This window comes from Nerophis lumbriciformis, linkage group LG01 (genome assembly GCF_033978685.3).
Source record: "Nerophis lumbriciformis linkage group LG01, RoL_Nlum_v2.1, whole genome shotgun sequence".
NCBI classification, from domain to species: Eukaryota; Metazoa; Chordata; class Actinopteri; order Syngnathiformes; family Syngnathidae; genus Nerophis; species Nerophis lumbriciformis.
In genome coordinates this window covers 7,702,501-7,717,500 of record NC_084548.2, presented here as the reverse complement: position 1 = coordinate 7,717,500, position 15,000 = coordinate 7,702,501, and the positions used below count along the sequence as shown (strand labels likewise).

Below are 15,000 nucleotides of genomic sequence, written 5' to 3'. Positions count from 1 at the left end.
ATATATCAATACAGTCTGCAAAGGATACAGTCCGTAAGCACACATGATTGTGCGTGCTGCTGGTCCACTAATAGTACTAACCTTTAACAGTTAATTTTACTCATTTTCATTAATTACTAGTTTCTATGTAACTATGTAACTTTTTATATTGTTTTACTTTCTTTTTTATTCAAGAAAATGTTTTTAATGTATTTATCTTATTTTTTTTATTTTTTTTTAAAGTACCTTATCTTCACCACACCTGGTTGTCCAAATTAGGCATAATAATGTGTTCATTCCACGACTGCATGTATCGGTTGATATCGGTATCGGTAATTAAAGAGTTGGTCAATATCGGAATATCGGATATGGGCAAAAAGCCATTATCGGACATCCCTAAAAATCATGGCATTAAACTAAAAAATGAAGACAACTCCAGATTGTTTTATTTGTCTTACTTTGGCCAAAAATAGAACAAACGCATTCTAAAAATATTACAATAAAAATATAGAAAAAACTACCGGCAGCGGTAAAGTTTAGATCAATGAAGGAAAGAAGAAAGTGAATGAATTTATATAACTGAATAAATGTTTTCTTTTGTATTTTTTTTTTTTAATGAATTAACCTCTTAAGGCCCAACTGTTTGTTTACATGCTTTTTTTTTGCTTTTTTTCTTTGCTATTTGGGCTTATTGGACCCTAATTAGAGTAAAAAAACAAAAAATCATCTTTTTATATGATGTACTTAGTCCATAAGTAACAAACGTGTACTTCTTGTTTAGTGACAAGCTAATTCTTATTTTTACACTTTTTTCCCCCCTAATTCCATTGTATGTTATACTCTTCTGACACCACCAGATGGCAGTATAAGTGTCCACATAAGCGGCCATAAGACCCCAATTCAGTAGTGTACACAATTATGGAAATAAGAGCTAAAAGGTGCTGTCCACGCAGGTGGCCACTAAGGCCTTTATAGGTTTTTAAGTAACGTTTATGACCACCTTTTTTCCTAAACACAATATAGAATGTGAGGTATAACAGGATAATGCATACGTTCATCATTTGTTTTCAAAACCGTTACAAAAAGGTGGGACCCCAAAAATGTACTGTGGGACCCCATTTTTATGACTTGATGGGGTCCCTGGGACCCCATTTTGAAAATTCATAGCGCCAACACTGATGAAGTATTGGTCTGTGCAAAACAGCAGCAGGCGGCTGTGGCCTGCGGGCCGGTTCTAATACTAATCAATTATCATCCCAGGGGCCATAGATCATTCATTTGCGGGCCTTGACTTTGACACCTATGCACTTTAGTGTCGAATATCTTAAGGGTTTTTCGGCAATTCCAACTTTGCTGTGTAGAGTGGCCCTTTCCATCATTTTCAGCAGACTGCACTGCAAAAGATTAACCCCCGGCCTCTTTCTCTCACGCGAGATCCACCCATACGAATGCCTTCCCTACTGTAGTCTGGTGTTCATTTTTTCTTCTTTGGACAAAAAGTATTTTCCTTTTTTGACTTGATCAATGATTTGGACGGCATGAGAAAGTGGAAATGGGAATGCAGCTCCCTTTGACCACATGGTCACGTATTATCAACACGTTTTATCGCGCGACACAGCAGCAGCAGCCACATACCCAACGTTGGTAAGGAGAAAACTGCACAGTCGGCATTAATAGCGCTGAAGCGTTCATTGTAAACAAAAATATAAATAGGGCAAGTGAACACATTTGAAGTATTGGCAGCATTTTAAAGTGCATTTAGACCTAAATAAAGCTGCTGGGTGCCCTGCGATGAAGTGGCGACTTGTCCAGGGTGTACACCGCCTTCCGCCCGAATGCAGCTGAGATAGGCTCCAGCACCCCCCACGACCCTAAAAAGGGACAAGCGGTATAAAATGGATGGATGGATAAAGCTGCTGGGTGCTGACTCATGACAAATCAAATGCAGCTGCTGCCATCTTGTGGAACTAATAAAAACTGCCGGAATTGTAAAAGCCAATGTTTTTTTGTTTTTTTTAACCCCGACACTATCAGTCCATCCATTTTCTACACTGCTTGGAAGTAGGTGGGGTTCACCCTGGTCTGGTCGCCGTCCAATCACAGGGCACATACCCACAAACACGCAGTCACACCTGTGGACAGTGTTAAGTTAAGTTAAAGTACCAATGATTGTCACACACACACACTAGGTGTGGTGAAATGTGTCTTCTGCATTCGACCCATCCACTTGTTCACCCCCTGGGAGGTGAGGGTAGCAGTGAGCAGCAGCGGTGGCCACGCCCGGGAATCATTTTTGGTGATTTAACCCCCAATTCCAACCCTTGATGCTGAGTGCCAAGCAGGGAGGTAATGGCTCCCATTTTTATAGTCTTTGGTATGACTCGGCCGGGGTTTGAACTCATGACCTCCCAATCTCAGGGCGGACACTCTAACCACAAGGCCACTGAGCAGGTGGAGTACTAACATACATGTTTTTGGGATGTGGGACGCAGCACCCGGAGAACACGCAGACGCCACGCAAAGAACGACCAAACGGAGATTCAAACCCTAAGAAGCCAGCATGCTAATCACTCAACATGCCATGCTAACCACGCACCTGGCGACTACAGCCGACTTAGGCCTGATCTAATAAGATCCAAAGACTTGGGGCCTGACCTACACTATAAAATTGTGTGTACTATTGGTGGACATGGTTTTTTTGTGATCTACTAAGGCTGCGTGTACAATTGTACAAAAGTAGTGCAGACCATCCATCCATCCATCTTCTTCTTCCGCTTATCCGAGGTCGGGGGCAGCAGCCTAAGCAGAGAAGCCCAGACTTCCCTCTCCCCAGCCGCTTCGTCCAGCTCCTCCCGGAGGATCCTGAGATGTTCCCAGGCCAGCGGGGAGACATAGTCTTTCCGACGTGTCCTGGGTCTTCCCCGCGGCCTCCTACCGGTCGGACGTGCCCTAAACACCTCCCTAGGGAGGCGTTCGGGTGGCATCCTGACCAGATGCCCTAACCACCTCATCTGGCTCCTCTCCATGTGGAGGAGCAGCGGCTTTACTTTGAGCTCCTCCTGGATAACAGAGCTTCTCACCCTATCTCTAAGGGAGAGCCCTGCCACCCGGCGGAGGACACTCATTTTTGTACCCGTGATCTTGTCCTTTCGGTCATAACCCAAAGCTCATGACCATAGGTGAGGATGGGAACATAGAACGACAGGTAAATTGAGAGCTTTGCCTTCCGGCTCAGCTCCTTCTTCACCACAACGGCTCGATACAGTGTCCGCATTACTGAAGACGCCGCACCGATCCGCCTGTCGATCTCACGATCCACTCTTCCCTCACTCGTGAACAAGACTCCGAGGTACTTGAACTCCTCCACTTGGGGCAAGATCTCCTCCCCAACCCGGAGATGGCACTCTACCCTTTTCCGGGCGAGAACCATGGACTCGGAGGTGCTGATTCTCATCCCAGTCGCTTCACATTCGGCTGCGAACCGATCCAGTGAGAGCAGAAGATCCTGGCCAGATGAAGCCATCAGGACCACATCATCTGCAAAAAGCAGAGACCTAATCCTGCAGCCACCAAACCGGATCCCCTCAACGCCTAGACTGCGCCTAGAAATTATGTCTATAAAAGTTATGGACGGAATGGGTGACAAAGGGCAGCCTTGGCTGAGTCCAACCCTCACTGGAAACGTGTCCGACTTACTGCCGGCAATGCGGACCAAGCTCTGACACAATCAGACAGTCCGTTACCCCATAGTCTCTGAGCACTCCCCACGGGACTTCCCGGGGGATTTTGCGTTTACATTGAGACACTCTTTTCCCTCCACATTTCTCTTCTGCTCCGACCATGCGGCAACTCTAGTGTGTACCACTTTTTATGGGCATTTTACAAGCTGTCTTGCAATGCGATCTACGACAGAACCAACTTTCAAACGCTCCGGGAGACGCTGGGACTAACTGCGAGCGTGCGCTGGAATGATCCGGGCGCAAAGAAATGCATATTGCAAGAAATTTTTTTTCATGTGCAAACTATAAACTATATTTTAGATGGGGGCCACATGGAGAGAAATCTACTCCAAAGTGGGCCGGACTGGTAAAATCACGGCACAATAACTTAAAAATAAAGACAACTTCAGATTGTCTTCTTTGTTTAAAAATAGAACAAGCACATTCTGAAAATGTACAAATGATAATGTTGTTGTTGTTTTTTTTACACTTACATGTTGCGGGTAATAGTATTCTGTCTTTATTTGTCCTTATTTATACTTTCTGAATAAATTATAAGATAACGTTCATCAGTCAACTCATTGGTGTTCATTTTCAATCTATCAAGATAAAAAAATCAAATTAAAAACAAATTACGGGATGTTATTTATGTAGTTTGATAATTTTCCTTGACTGGTGCACTAACATCATTTGGTTGTTTTTTTTTTTGCTTATGTAGCATACTCTACAAAGATACAAATAACTGCTATTGCGACATCTAGTGGACACATTTATAACAGCAGTTTCTTTCATTCAACAATTTCAGGTTATTTTTTATACTTAGCAAACTCATCCCGCGGGCCGGATAAAACCTGGCCGTAGGTTTGACACCCCTGTCCTATACAGCAGTGGTCCCCAACCACCGGTACCGGTCCGTGGATCGATTGGTACCGGACCGCACAAGAAATTTAAAAAAAATCTAAAACTTTTTTATTTTTTATTAAATCAACACTAAAAACACAAGATACACTTACAGTTATTGCACCAACCCAAAAAAAACTCCCTCCCCCATTCCTCCACTCATTCGCAGAAAAGGGTGGTTTCTTTCTGTTATTAATATTCTGGTTCCTACATTATATATCAATATAGATCAATACAGTCTGCAGGGATACAGTCCGTAAGCACACATGATTGTATTTTTTAATGACAAAAAAAATACATATATTTTTTTATTTCTTCTCCCCGGTCCGTGGGACAAATTTTTAAGCGTTGACCAGTCCGCAGTTACAAAAAGGTTGGGGACCACCGCTATACAGTACTGTATATTAAACAAACATAACAAGGGGGTGATAGATCAACTACCTCGTCATTAACAAGCCAAAACAACAAGAAGCTAAACTCTCCTGTATTTGCTGCTCTGCCAACGCACTCACACTCACACAGAAGTCCCTTTGGCGCCCTCACAAGAGGTCAGAAATCACAAACATCTTTAACAACCATAGTGCTGCAGTAATAAAAAAATGTAAAAGTAAAATCCACTTTCGATGTCATTAGCAAATGAGCAGCTACAAAGGAGCAGACAAAGGGGGAAAGGGAGGGGATGGGTAGGCGGGGATGTCGCTGAACAAGAGGTAGTCTTTTTTCCTCCGCTGTCATATAAGTCCACTTTGGCATATTTTTTCAGAAAAGTCTGGTGTCATTACGGTTAAAAACTTGCTTTGGTACAAAGCCTGCTTCGTCAATCTCTTCAATACGAGCAAGCGCAAAATGCCAGTTGGACACAAAATGGATAAATGGAGTGTTCGTACACAGACGAATATTTGTCTCAATCTAACACAGGGGTGTCAAACTCATTTTAGCTCAGGGGCCCGCATGGAGGAAAATGTGTGCCTTACTATTAAAATCATGACATTAAAACAAAAACAAAAATAAAGACAACTTCAGATTGTTTTCTTTGTCTTACTTTGGCCAAAAATAGAGCAAACACCTTCTGAAAATATTACAATAAAAATATAGAAAAAAATTACCGGCAGCGGTGAAGTTTAGATCCACATTGCAAAAAGTCAGTGTTCAAAAACAAGAAAAAAAAAAATACAAAAATGAGGGGTATTTTATTTGAACTAAGCAAAATTATCTGCCAATAGAACAAGAAAATTCGACTTGTCAAGACTTTCCAAAACAAGTAAAATAAAAGCTGCAAGCAGCGATGGACGGGACCGACTTTGAGGGCTCATAAAATCCAAACCGGAGCAGTTATTAAAACTCTTTCATCAACTTTTAATCAGAAGGGTTCAATCTCTCTCCTGTGCTAGTTTGAAGCCGACACGACAAACGCGCTCAGAGGAGATAATGTTTGAAAAAAGGTGACTGTTTTTACACAACTTTTGTTTTGAAGGGGGAATTGCAAAGTTCCTGTTGATTTTTGCTGGGGGTTGTCAGTGTATGAAATATAGGTCTAAGTGAGACCTACATAGAGGTTTTTGTTTCATGTCTCTACAACATTCCTACTGGGAGGCAGGCAGGCAGTTTTGTCTGTGTTTTGTCTGTGTTTTCTTCCTAGGGGGGGCTAGAGCCCAATTTTGAGTTTTGGGTTTTGGTTTTTTGATTAGGTCGCAATTTTTGCCAGTCCTGATGTGTGTGTCCCAATTTGGTGAGTTTTGAAGCATGTTAAGGGGGTCAAATTACAGCTCAAAGAGGCGGCAGTATAATAATAAAACGCTAGAAATACAATAGGGTCCTCTGTCCCAAAGGGACTCGGTCCCTAATTAGCTAACCTCAATGAACCCAAAAATACCTTAAAATAAGTATATTCTCACTAATAACAAGTGCACTTTTCTTGGTAGAAAAACAAATGAGACCTTTTTGCTCAATATATTGAAAAATATTCTTAAATTAAGTAAATGCTAGTGCCATTATCTTGACATAATGATATGCGCTCGGCATCATGATTTTTTTTTTCATGCTTGAAGTAAGAAATGATTACTTTAAAAATGTAGTTTTATACTTGTGAGTGTTGATGACACAGCTTTGCATCAGTTGATATTCTCGTTTCAAGCAAGTTTTACTCAATATAGGTCATCAAATCTCAGCAACAAGCTGTAATATCTTACTGAGATCATTTAGGACCAAAACCCTTAAAACAAATAAAACACTAACATAAAATATGCGTATGCGTTAAGTAAGTTAACGTCTTTTTGGGCAGCACGGTGGAAGAGGGGTTAGTGTGTCTGCCTCACAATATGAATTTCCTGAGTAGTCCTTGGTTCAATCCCGGCCTCGGGATATTTCTGTGTGGAGTTTGCATGTTCTCCCCGTGACTGCGTGGGTTCCCTCCGGGTACTGCGGCTTCCTCCCACCTCCAAAAATATGCACCTGGGGATAGGTTGATTGGCAACACTAAATTGGCCCTAGTGTGTGAATGTGAGTGTGAATGTTGTCTGTCTATCTGTGTTGGCCCTGCGATGAGGTGGCGCCTTCCGCCCGATTGTAGCTGAGATAGGCTCCAGCACCCCCCGCGACCCCGAAGGGAATAAGCGGTAGAAAATGGATGGATGGATGGAAGTTAACGTTTATGACAACCTTTTTCCAAGACACAATATAGAATGTGAGATATAACAGAATAATGCATACATTTATCATTTGTTTTCAAAACGCTTACAAAAAAGTGAGACCCCAAAAATGTACTGTGGGACCCCATTTTTATGACTTGATGGGGTCCCTGGGTCCCCAATTTGAAAATTCCTAGCGCCAACAGTGATGGAGTAATGGTGTTTGCAAAACAGCAGCAGGCGGCTGTGGCCTGCGGGCCAGTTCTATTACTGATCAAATAACATCCCCGGGGGCCATGGATCCTTCATTTGTGGGCCTTGACTTTGACACTTAGGTGCTAATACCATCTTTAAAAAGTCAAAAAAACAAATTAGGTTTTTACGTGTTTTTAAAAAAAATTCTGGTTTCAAGTAGGGATGTCCGATAATGGCTTTTTGCCGATATCCGATATTGTCCAACTCTTAATTACCGATACCGATATCAACCGATACCGATATATGCAGTCGTGGAATTAACACATTATTATGCCTAATTTGGACAACCAGGTATGGTGAAGATAAGGTCCTTTTAAAAAAAAATAAAATAAGATAAATAAATTAAAAACATTTTCTTGAATAAAAAAGAAAGTAAAACAATATAAAACAGTTACATAGAAACTAGTAATTAATGAAAATGAGTAAAATTAACTGTTAAAGGTTAGTACTATTAGTGGACCAGCAGCACACACAATCATGTGTGCTTACGGACTGTATCCCTTGCAGACTGTATTGATATATAATGTTTTATTGTCTTTTTTATTCCAGCGAGTTAATCCATATATGACTTTAAACTAGGGATGTCCGATACTGGCTTTTTTGCCGATATCCGATATACCGATGTTGTCCAACTCTTAATTACCGATACCGATATCAACCGATACCGATATATACAGTCGTGGAATTAACACATTATTATGCCTAATTTGGACAACCAGGTATGGTGAAGATAAGGTACTTTTTATTAAAATTTATTTAATAAAATAAGATAAATAAATTAAAAACATTTTCTGGAATAAAAAAGAAAGTAAAACAGTTACATAGAAACTAGTAATTAATGAAAATGAGTAATATTAACTGTTAAAGGTTAGTACTATTAGTGGACCAGCAGCACGCACAATCATGTGTGCTTACGGACTGTATCCCTTGCAGACTGTATTGATATATATTGATATATAATGTAGGAACCAGAATATTAATAACAGAAAGAAACAACCCTTTTGTGTGAATGAGTGTGAATGGGGGAGGGAGGTTTTTTGAGTTGGTGCACTAATTGTAAGTGTATCTTGTGTTTTTTATGTTGATTTAATAAAAAAAATATAATAAAAAAATACCGATACCGATAATAAAAAAAAACGATACCGATAATTTCCGATATGACATTTTAAAGCATTTATCGGCCGATAATATCGGAAGGCCGATATTATCGGACATCTCTAGTTTCAACCAAATGTATGCAATAGTTATTTTTTAGTATGTAAACACAATGTTGGCGATGTGGGGTTTAGGGTGGGATGAGGGGGCCTTTCATTAGCCTTGTGTAAGGGGCCCCAGAATTTGGTGCTAAGCATAGATAATTCATTCGTGGGCCGGATCTGGCCTGCGGGCCTTGATTTTGACACATAGGATCTAATAGTTTGCGAAAAGGGGGGTTCGTAAACTGAGGTTCCACTGTACTGTATTTTTCGGAGCATAAGGCGCACCGGCCGAAAATGCATAATAAAGAAGGAAAAAAACATATACCGTATTTTTTGGAGTATAAGTCGCACCGGAGTATAAGTCGCACCTGCCGAAAATGCATAATAAAGAAGGAAAAAAACATATATAAGTTGCACTGGAGTATAAGTCGCATTTTTTGGGGAAATTTATTTGATAAAACGCAACACCAAGAATAGACATTTGAAAGGCAATTTAAAATAAATAAAGAATAGTGAACAACAGGCTGAATAAGTCAGTGACGTGCAGTCACTAGAGGCAGGTGAGGCAGGGCCTCACCTGCCATCATGGAAAGAAAAAAAATTTAAAAAGAATTTTTTTTTATTAAATTGTTATATGTATCCAGTGATTATACTATAAAGTTATTTTCCATTTAACTTCACCCGTTTTAGATTATTTTTATTTAAAATCGCTGAATTTTCACATTTGCCGTTCAAATACTGAGAAGAGACGGTGCGGTGAACAGCAGCCAGTTGAGGCACGTCACTGCGTTGTGCCTCAACATGGATTGCGCAATGACTCGGCTAACTGCTGGCCTGCTGTGCAGTGAGACCGTGTTGCTATATGAATTATATTATACATTTCCATAGTTTAGTTAGCTGAGGTATATAATGTACAGTGTATTTTGTCAACAACTGTATGTGTGTAAAGTATTTCTTGTGCTGAGCGATCATAAAAGGGCTGCAAAAGACGCACTGGCTGAGGCTTGCCTCCTGCACCCCCGCCGTAGAATGCACAGCAACCCCTGACGGGAGTGTTATATCAACTAAAGCCCACACTTAAACTTTCCACGTGCAAGATTGAATCTATTTAAAAAAGTTATTTCATAAGAAGCCAAAAAGTGCAAAAACAATAATGTTTGTGTTGGAGGAGTTGTGAATGACTGCAGGGCCACAACATTAGGTACACCTGCAGACTGTAGGTGTACCTAATTCACAACTCCTCCAACACGAACATTATTGTTTTTGCACTTTTTGGCTTCTTATTAAATAACTTTTGTAACCTATTTTTATGGGTTTCCTCTTTGTGATGTTGAGTTCCTGTTATGCGCTGTTATACAGTATATGCCTTGAGCTCTTATTTTGAAGGCACTAAGAGCGGAAGTAATGTCACGTTGGAGTGGAGCGGAAGTTTTTGAAAGAAGGTAAATAAAGTGGTCCTCGTGTAAACTGGAGCCTCCGTGTTTGTTATTTTGTAGTTTCATACAGTATAGGCGACATTTATAAACCCTCGGTTACACTTTTTTAAATAGATTCAATCTTGCACGTGGAAAGTTTAAGTGAGGGCTTTAGTTGATATAACACTCTCGTCAGGGGGTGCATTAATCCAGCACAACAGCGGCTCATGGACTTATTTTATAAGTAAAGGAAAGACCATAATAACGTTTTTTTTAATTAAATGTGCTTTTTTGTGTGCTACAGTTTGTATGTGTAAAGTTAAAGTTAAGTTAAAGTACCAATGATTGTCACACACACACTAGGTGTAATGAAATGTGTCCTCTGCATTTGACCCATCCCTTGATCACCCCCTGGGAGGTGAGGGGAGCAGTGGGCAGCAGCGGCGCCGCGCCCGGGAATAATTTTTGGTGATTTAATAACCCCCAATTCCAAGCCTTGATGCTGAGTGCCAAGCAGGGAAGAATGCTGGTATGAGCTTTTAAACATAACCCGTTAACTGCTGCCAATCAAATGGTGAATAAGATACTCTTTAGGGTTCATATGTTTGTAAATCTGACTGTGATGAAGTCAGTGCCTCACCAGCCATCAACCTCACCGCACGTCACTGGAATAAGTGTACGTTATATGAGGCATAAATAACCAACTGGTATGTTAACGTAACATATTATGGTAAGAGTCATTCAAATAACTATAACATATAGAACATGCTATACGTTTACCAAACAATCTGTCACTCCTAATCGCTAAATCCCATGAAATCTTATACGTCTAGTCTCTTACGTGAATGAGCTAAATAATATTATTTGATATTTTACGCTAATGTGTTAATAATTTCACACATAAGTCACTCCTGAGTATAAGTCGCACTATGAAAAAACCTGCGACTTATAGTCCGAAAAATACGGTAAATAGAAATTTAACCAAAGATGTGTCCGTGTCTCTCAAGGTGGAGGCCTATGACAACGACGAGCTCAACTTCCACGGCGGGCTGCGCGTGTCCTTTGGCATGCAGCTGATGGGGGCGGTGGCTCGCATCGAGCGGTCCATCCCGTCCATCGGCTGGCCCTTCCTGCTCCTGCACGGCGACGCCGACAGCCTCTGCGACATCCAAGGCTCCAGGTTGATGTTTGAAAAGGCTCCCAGCTCGGACAAGAAGCTCAAGGTGTGTGCTTATTGAGCGTATTTCTTGCAGGGCTGGACAAGTCATCACATTTTGATTTCCTTAATGGCTTCTCATTGTCATGGAAATATATTCGTAGAAAAAAAAAACAGCAACGTGCATGCATTTTTGATTGATTGATTGATTGATTAAAACTTGTATTAGTAGATTGCACAGTACAGTACATATTCCGTACAATTGACCACTAAATGATAACACCCCAATAAGTTTTTCAACTTGTTTAAGTCGGGGTGTAACGGTACACAAAAATTTCGGTTCGGTACGTACCTCGGTTTAGAGGTCACGGTTCGGTTCATTTTCGGTACAGTAAGAAAACAACAAAATATAATTTTTTTGGTTATTTATTTACCAAATTTGTAAACAATGGCTTTATCCTTTTAACATTGGGAACACTATAATAATTCTGCCCACGTTAATCAACATTAAACTGCCTCAAGTTGTTGCTCAGATTAAATAAAATGACAAAACTTTTCTTCTACATATAAAAAGTGCAACATTAAACAGTTTCAAGTCAACTCATCATGCTTAATTTATTACAGCATTTGGGAAGCCTGTGGTTGATTTTTATTATGTAAATGTTATATTTTTATCAACATGTGATAGCAGGGACCCTGCCATTCAAAACTAGGCTGCTCCATTACTAATGATTAATGTAACTATAGCTGAAAAAATAGTACAATAGCAATAGGAGAGACTATTCATCCCTGAACACCATGGAGTTCATGTAGGCCAGGGGTCGGCAACCCGCGGCTCTAGAGCCGCATGCGGCTCTTTAGCGCCGCCCTAGTGGCTCTCTGGAGGTTTTTCAAAAATGTATGTAAAATGGAAAAAGTTGAGGGGAAAAAAATGTATTTTTTGTTTTAATATGGTTTCTGTAGGAGGACAAACATGACACAAACCTCCCTAATTGTTATAAAGCACACTGTTTATATTAAACATGCTTCACTGATTCGAGTATTTGGCGAGCGCCGTTTTGTCTTACTAATTTTGGCAGTCCTTGAACTCACCTTAGTTTGTTTACATGTGTATCTTTCTGCGACTTTCTAGGACGTGTTTTATGTCACTTCTTTTTCTGTCTCATTTTGTCCACCAAACTTTTGACGTTGTGCATGAATCCACAAAGGTGAGTTTTGTTGATGTTATTGACTTGTGTGGAGTGCTAATCAGACATATTTGGTCACTGCATGACTGCGAGCTAATCGATGCTAACATGCTATTTAGGCTAGCTATATGTACATATTGCATAATTATGCCTAATTTGTAGCTATATTTGAGCTCATTTAGTTTCCTTTAAGTCATATTAATTCAATTTATATCTCATGACACACTATCTGTATGTAATATGGCTTTTAATTTTTTGCGGCTCCAGACAGATTTGTTTTTGTGTTTTTGGTCCAATATGGCTCTTTCAACATTTTGGGTTGCCGACCCCTGATGTAGGCTTAATGATGCAGGTACATTATTATATCAACTATCAGAGACAGAAACTCTTCATTTAACATAATGTCCTTTTTTGCTGCTTCAACACAGCTCAATCAACACAGAAAAAGGTAAAGTGAAATAACAGAAAGACAGGGCTTTGCTGTCAAAATGTGCTAACGTTACGCTAAAAGCGAATTAGCCTTCACCTCAAGCCAGGACTGCGAGCGAGCTGAGCTGCAGTTTATATTTCTAGAACGTCAACGGGCCCATAGTGATGTTACTAGTAGTTGACTGGGAGGTAGTGATGGGTCCGGCAACACCAATGCATCGGCGCATGCGTCGAGCTCATAGAGCAAAACCCTGTGTCGGTGCGCGTACCGCTTTTAGAAAGTCACGTGACCGATCATGAGCTGTTTCGATCACGTGACCGATACGCGAACTGTGTCGCACTGACGCCTCCTCTGTGCCCTGTGAGCGGGTCTTTTCTACAGCCGGAGAAATAATAACTAAGAAGAGAAATCGTCTAAAATTTAATACGTTGGAAAAACTGGGGTTTTTTTAAATAAAAAAGTGTAAAAAAAATACAAATAAAAATTCCCAGTCCACAAGCATCCTCATTCACAACACGTTCTCCTAGATTTCCATGTTATGATACATGTTCACATTATTTCTTGACTGTATCTAAAAAAGATAAAAATATATTTTTATTTAAATGAAGATATTAAATAATCCTAAATGAAATACAATGACTTGGTTTATGTTATGTATATACTAGGTCATAAAATCAGTGTCAGTTGAGTCGGTCCATAGGTTCCCTGTAGGGATTTTTCATGTCCAGCAGATGTCAGTATTTAGTGACACAGTATCAACACAGTATCAATACAGTTTTGCAATGTGTCGAAACGCTTCATGACGCCTCATCAACCCATCACTACTGGGAGGCGTTTATTATCATTTGGGAAGAGTCCCCTGCCTGATGCTTACCTGCTAAACGCTAAGCACTGACTACATGCGCTCTGAATACGCACTGCTGATTGGCTGTTACCGCTCTGAATTACGCACTGCTGAATGGAAAAACAGTACATATTCTTTTTTTTATTCTGGCAACTTAGCTGCCACTTTTTCTACCGTAAAACAAATGTACCGTCTTTCCATTTACAGTAATACGCTGTTTAAAACGACAACCGTAGATTGTCAACCGAATTTTAACGCAAAAAACAGTAGTAGTTTTTTTTCTATTTACAGTAATATGTGGTAAATAACAACGTAAAATGTATTGTCATTTTTATGAATTTGATGGGTAGTTTAAGTTAAAGTATTTTATTTTTATTTAGACAAAAACATGTTTGGAGAGCATGATAATATACTGTAATATTTGTTGCAATATTGGGTACTATTAAAGTTTGAAAGGTATGCAATTTCAAGTAGTACATATATTTTTTTTGTCAAAATGAAAAAAAATCAATTACATATTAAGTACTTTAAATATTAAGTACTTTATTGACACATATCATTTCCAGGTGTTTGCGGGCCAGATAAAATGATGTCGCGGGCCTGATGTGGCCCCCGGGCCTTGAGTTTGACACCTGTGTGCTAATTGATTCTATGATGTATTTGCTCTATTATTTAAGAGCTATGTACTGTACTTGTGTGCATAAATTATCATTCCAGAAACAGTGATGGATCTGTGTGCTCTTTGCAAGATATCAAATAAATGTGAGGATTGTTGCATTTAATTAACAAACATTTTATTGAATTTTATTTGACACAAAAATAAAATGGAAAACTGATATTTTTTTTAATTTTATATTATTGTTGTTGTTTACGTTTATTGTTATTGCTATTCTTATTTTACTCGTTAAGGTTTATTCCTTACTCATTTATATCTTTTAACCGTATTTAAAGATGAGTGGTCCAGTAAATACTCATGTTTTCAAATGAATGAATAATCATGTCATTAATCGTGATTACAATATCAATCCAAATAATCATGACTCGTGCGTGGTTCCCCCCGCCAGGTCTACGAGGGCGGCTACCACTGCCTTCACCATGACCTGCCGGAGGTGGCGGAGTCCGTCCTGAGGGAGGTGACCAGCTGGGTCCGAGAGCGCCTACCCGACAACACACCCTCATCGCCGCAAGGCTCGTAGGAAACATGACCACAGCAGTTAAGCAAAACGCCACTAGAACATTCTCCTGTTCGCTATGGACAGGATTGTAGTCCTTTGGGCATTTTACTCCAG

The 15,000-nt window shown here is 40.0% G+C and overlaps 1 protein-coding gene across 3 annotated transcripts in view; it reads left to right on the top strand.

The window, feature by feature from the left end:
- The window catches only part of mgll (monoglyceride lipase), an 85,355-nt gene that overhangs the window by 70,143 nt on the left and 212 nt on the right, over nt 1-15,000 (top strand). For all 3 annotated transcript variants that reach the window (XM_061974372.1, XM_061974379.1, XM_061974363.1), the window contains exons 7-8: nt 11,102-11,317; nt 14,776-15,000. The exon at nt 14,776-15,000 is cut by the window's right edge and continues 212 nt beyond it. In XM_061974372.1, coding sequence (XP_061830356.1) covers nt 11,102-11,317; nt 14,776-14,907 — 348 coding nt within the window. In that variant the 3' untranslated portion in view covers nt 14,908-15,000. The remainder of the gene's footprint in view (nt 1-11,101; nt 11,318-14,775) is intronic.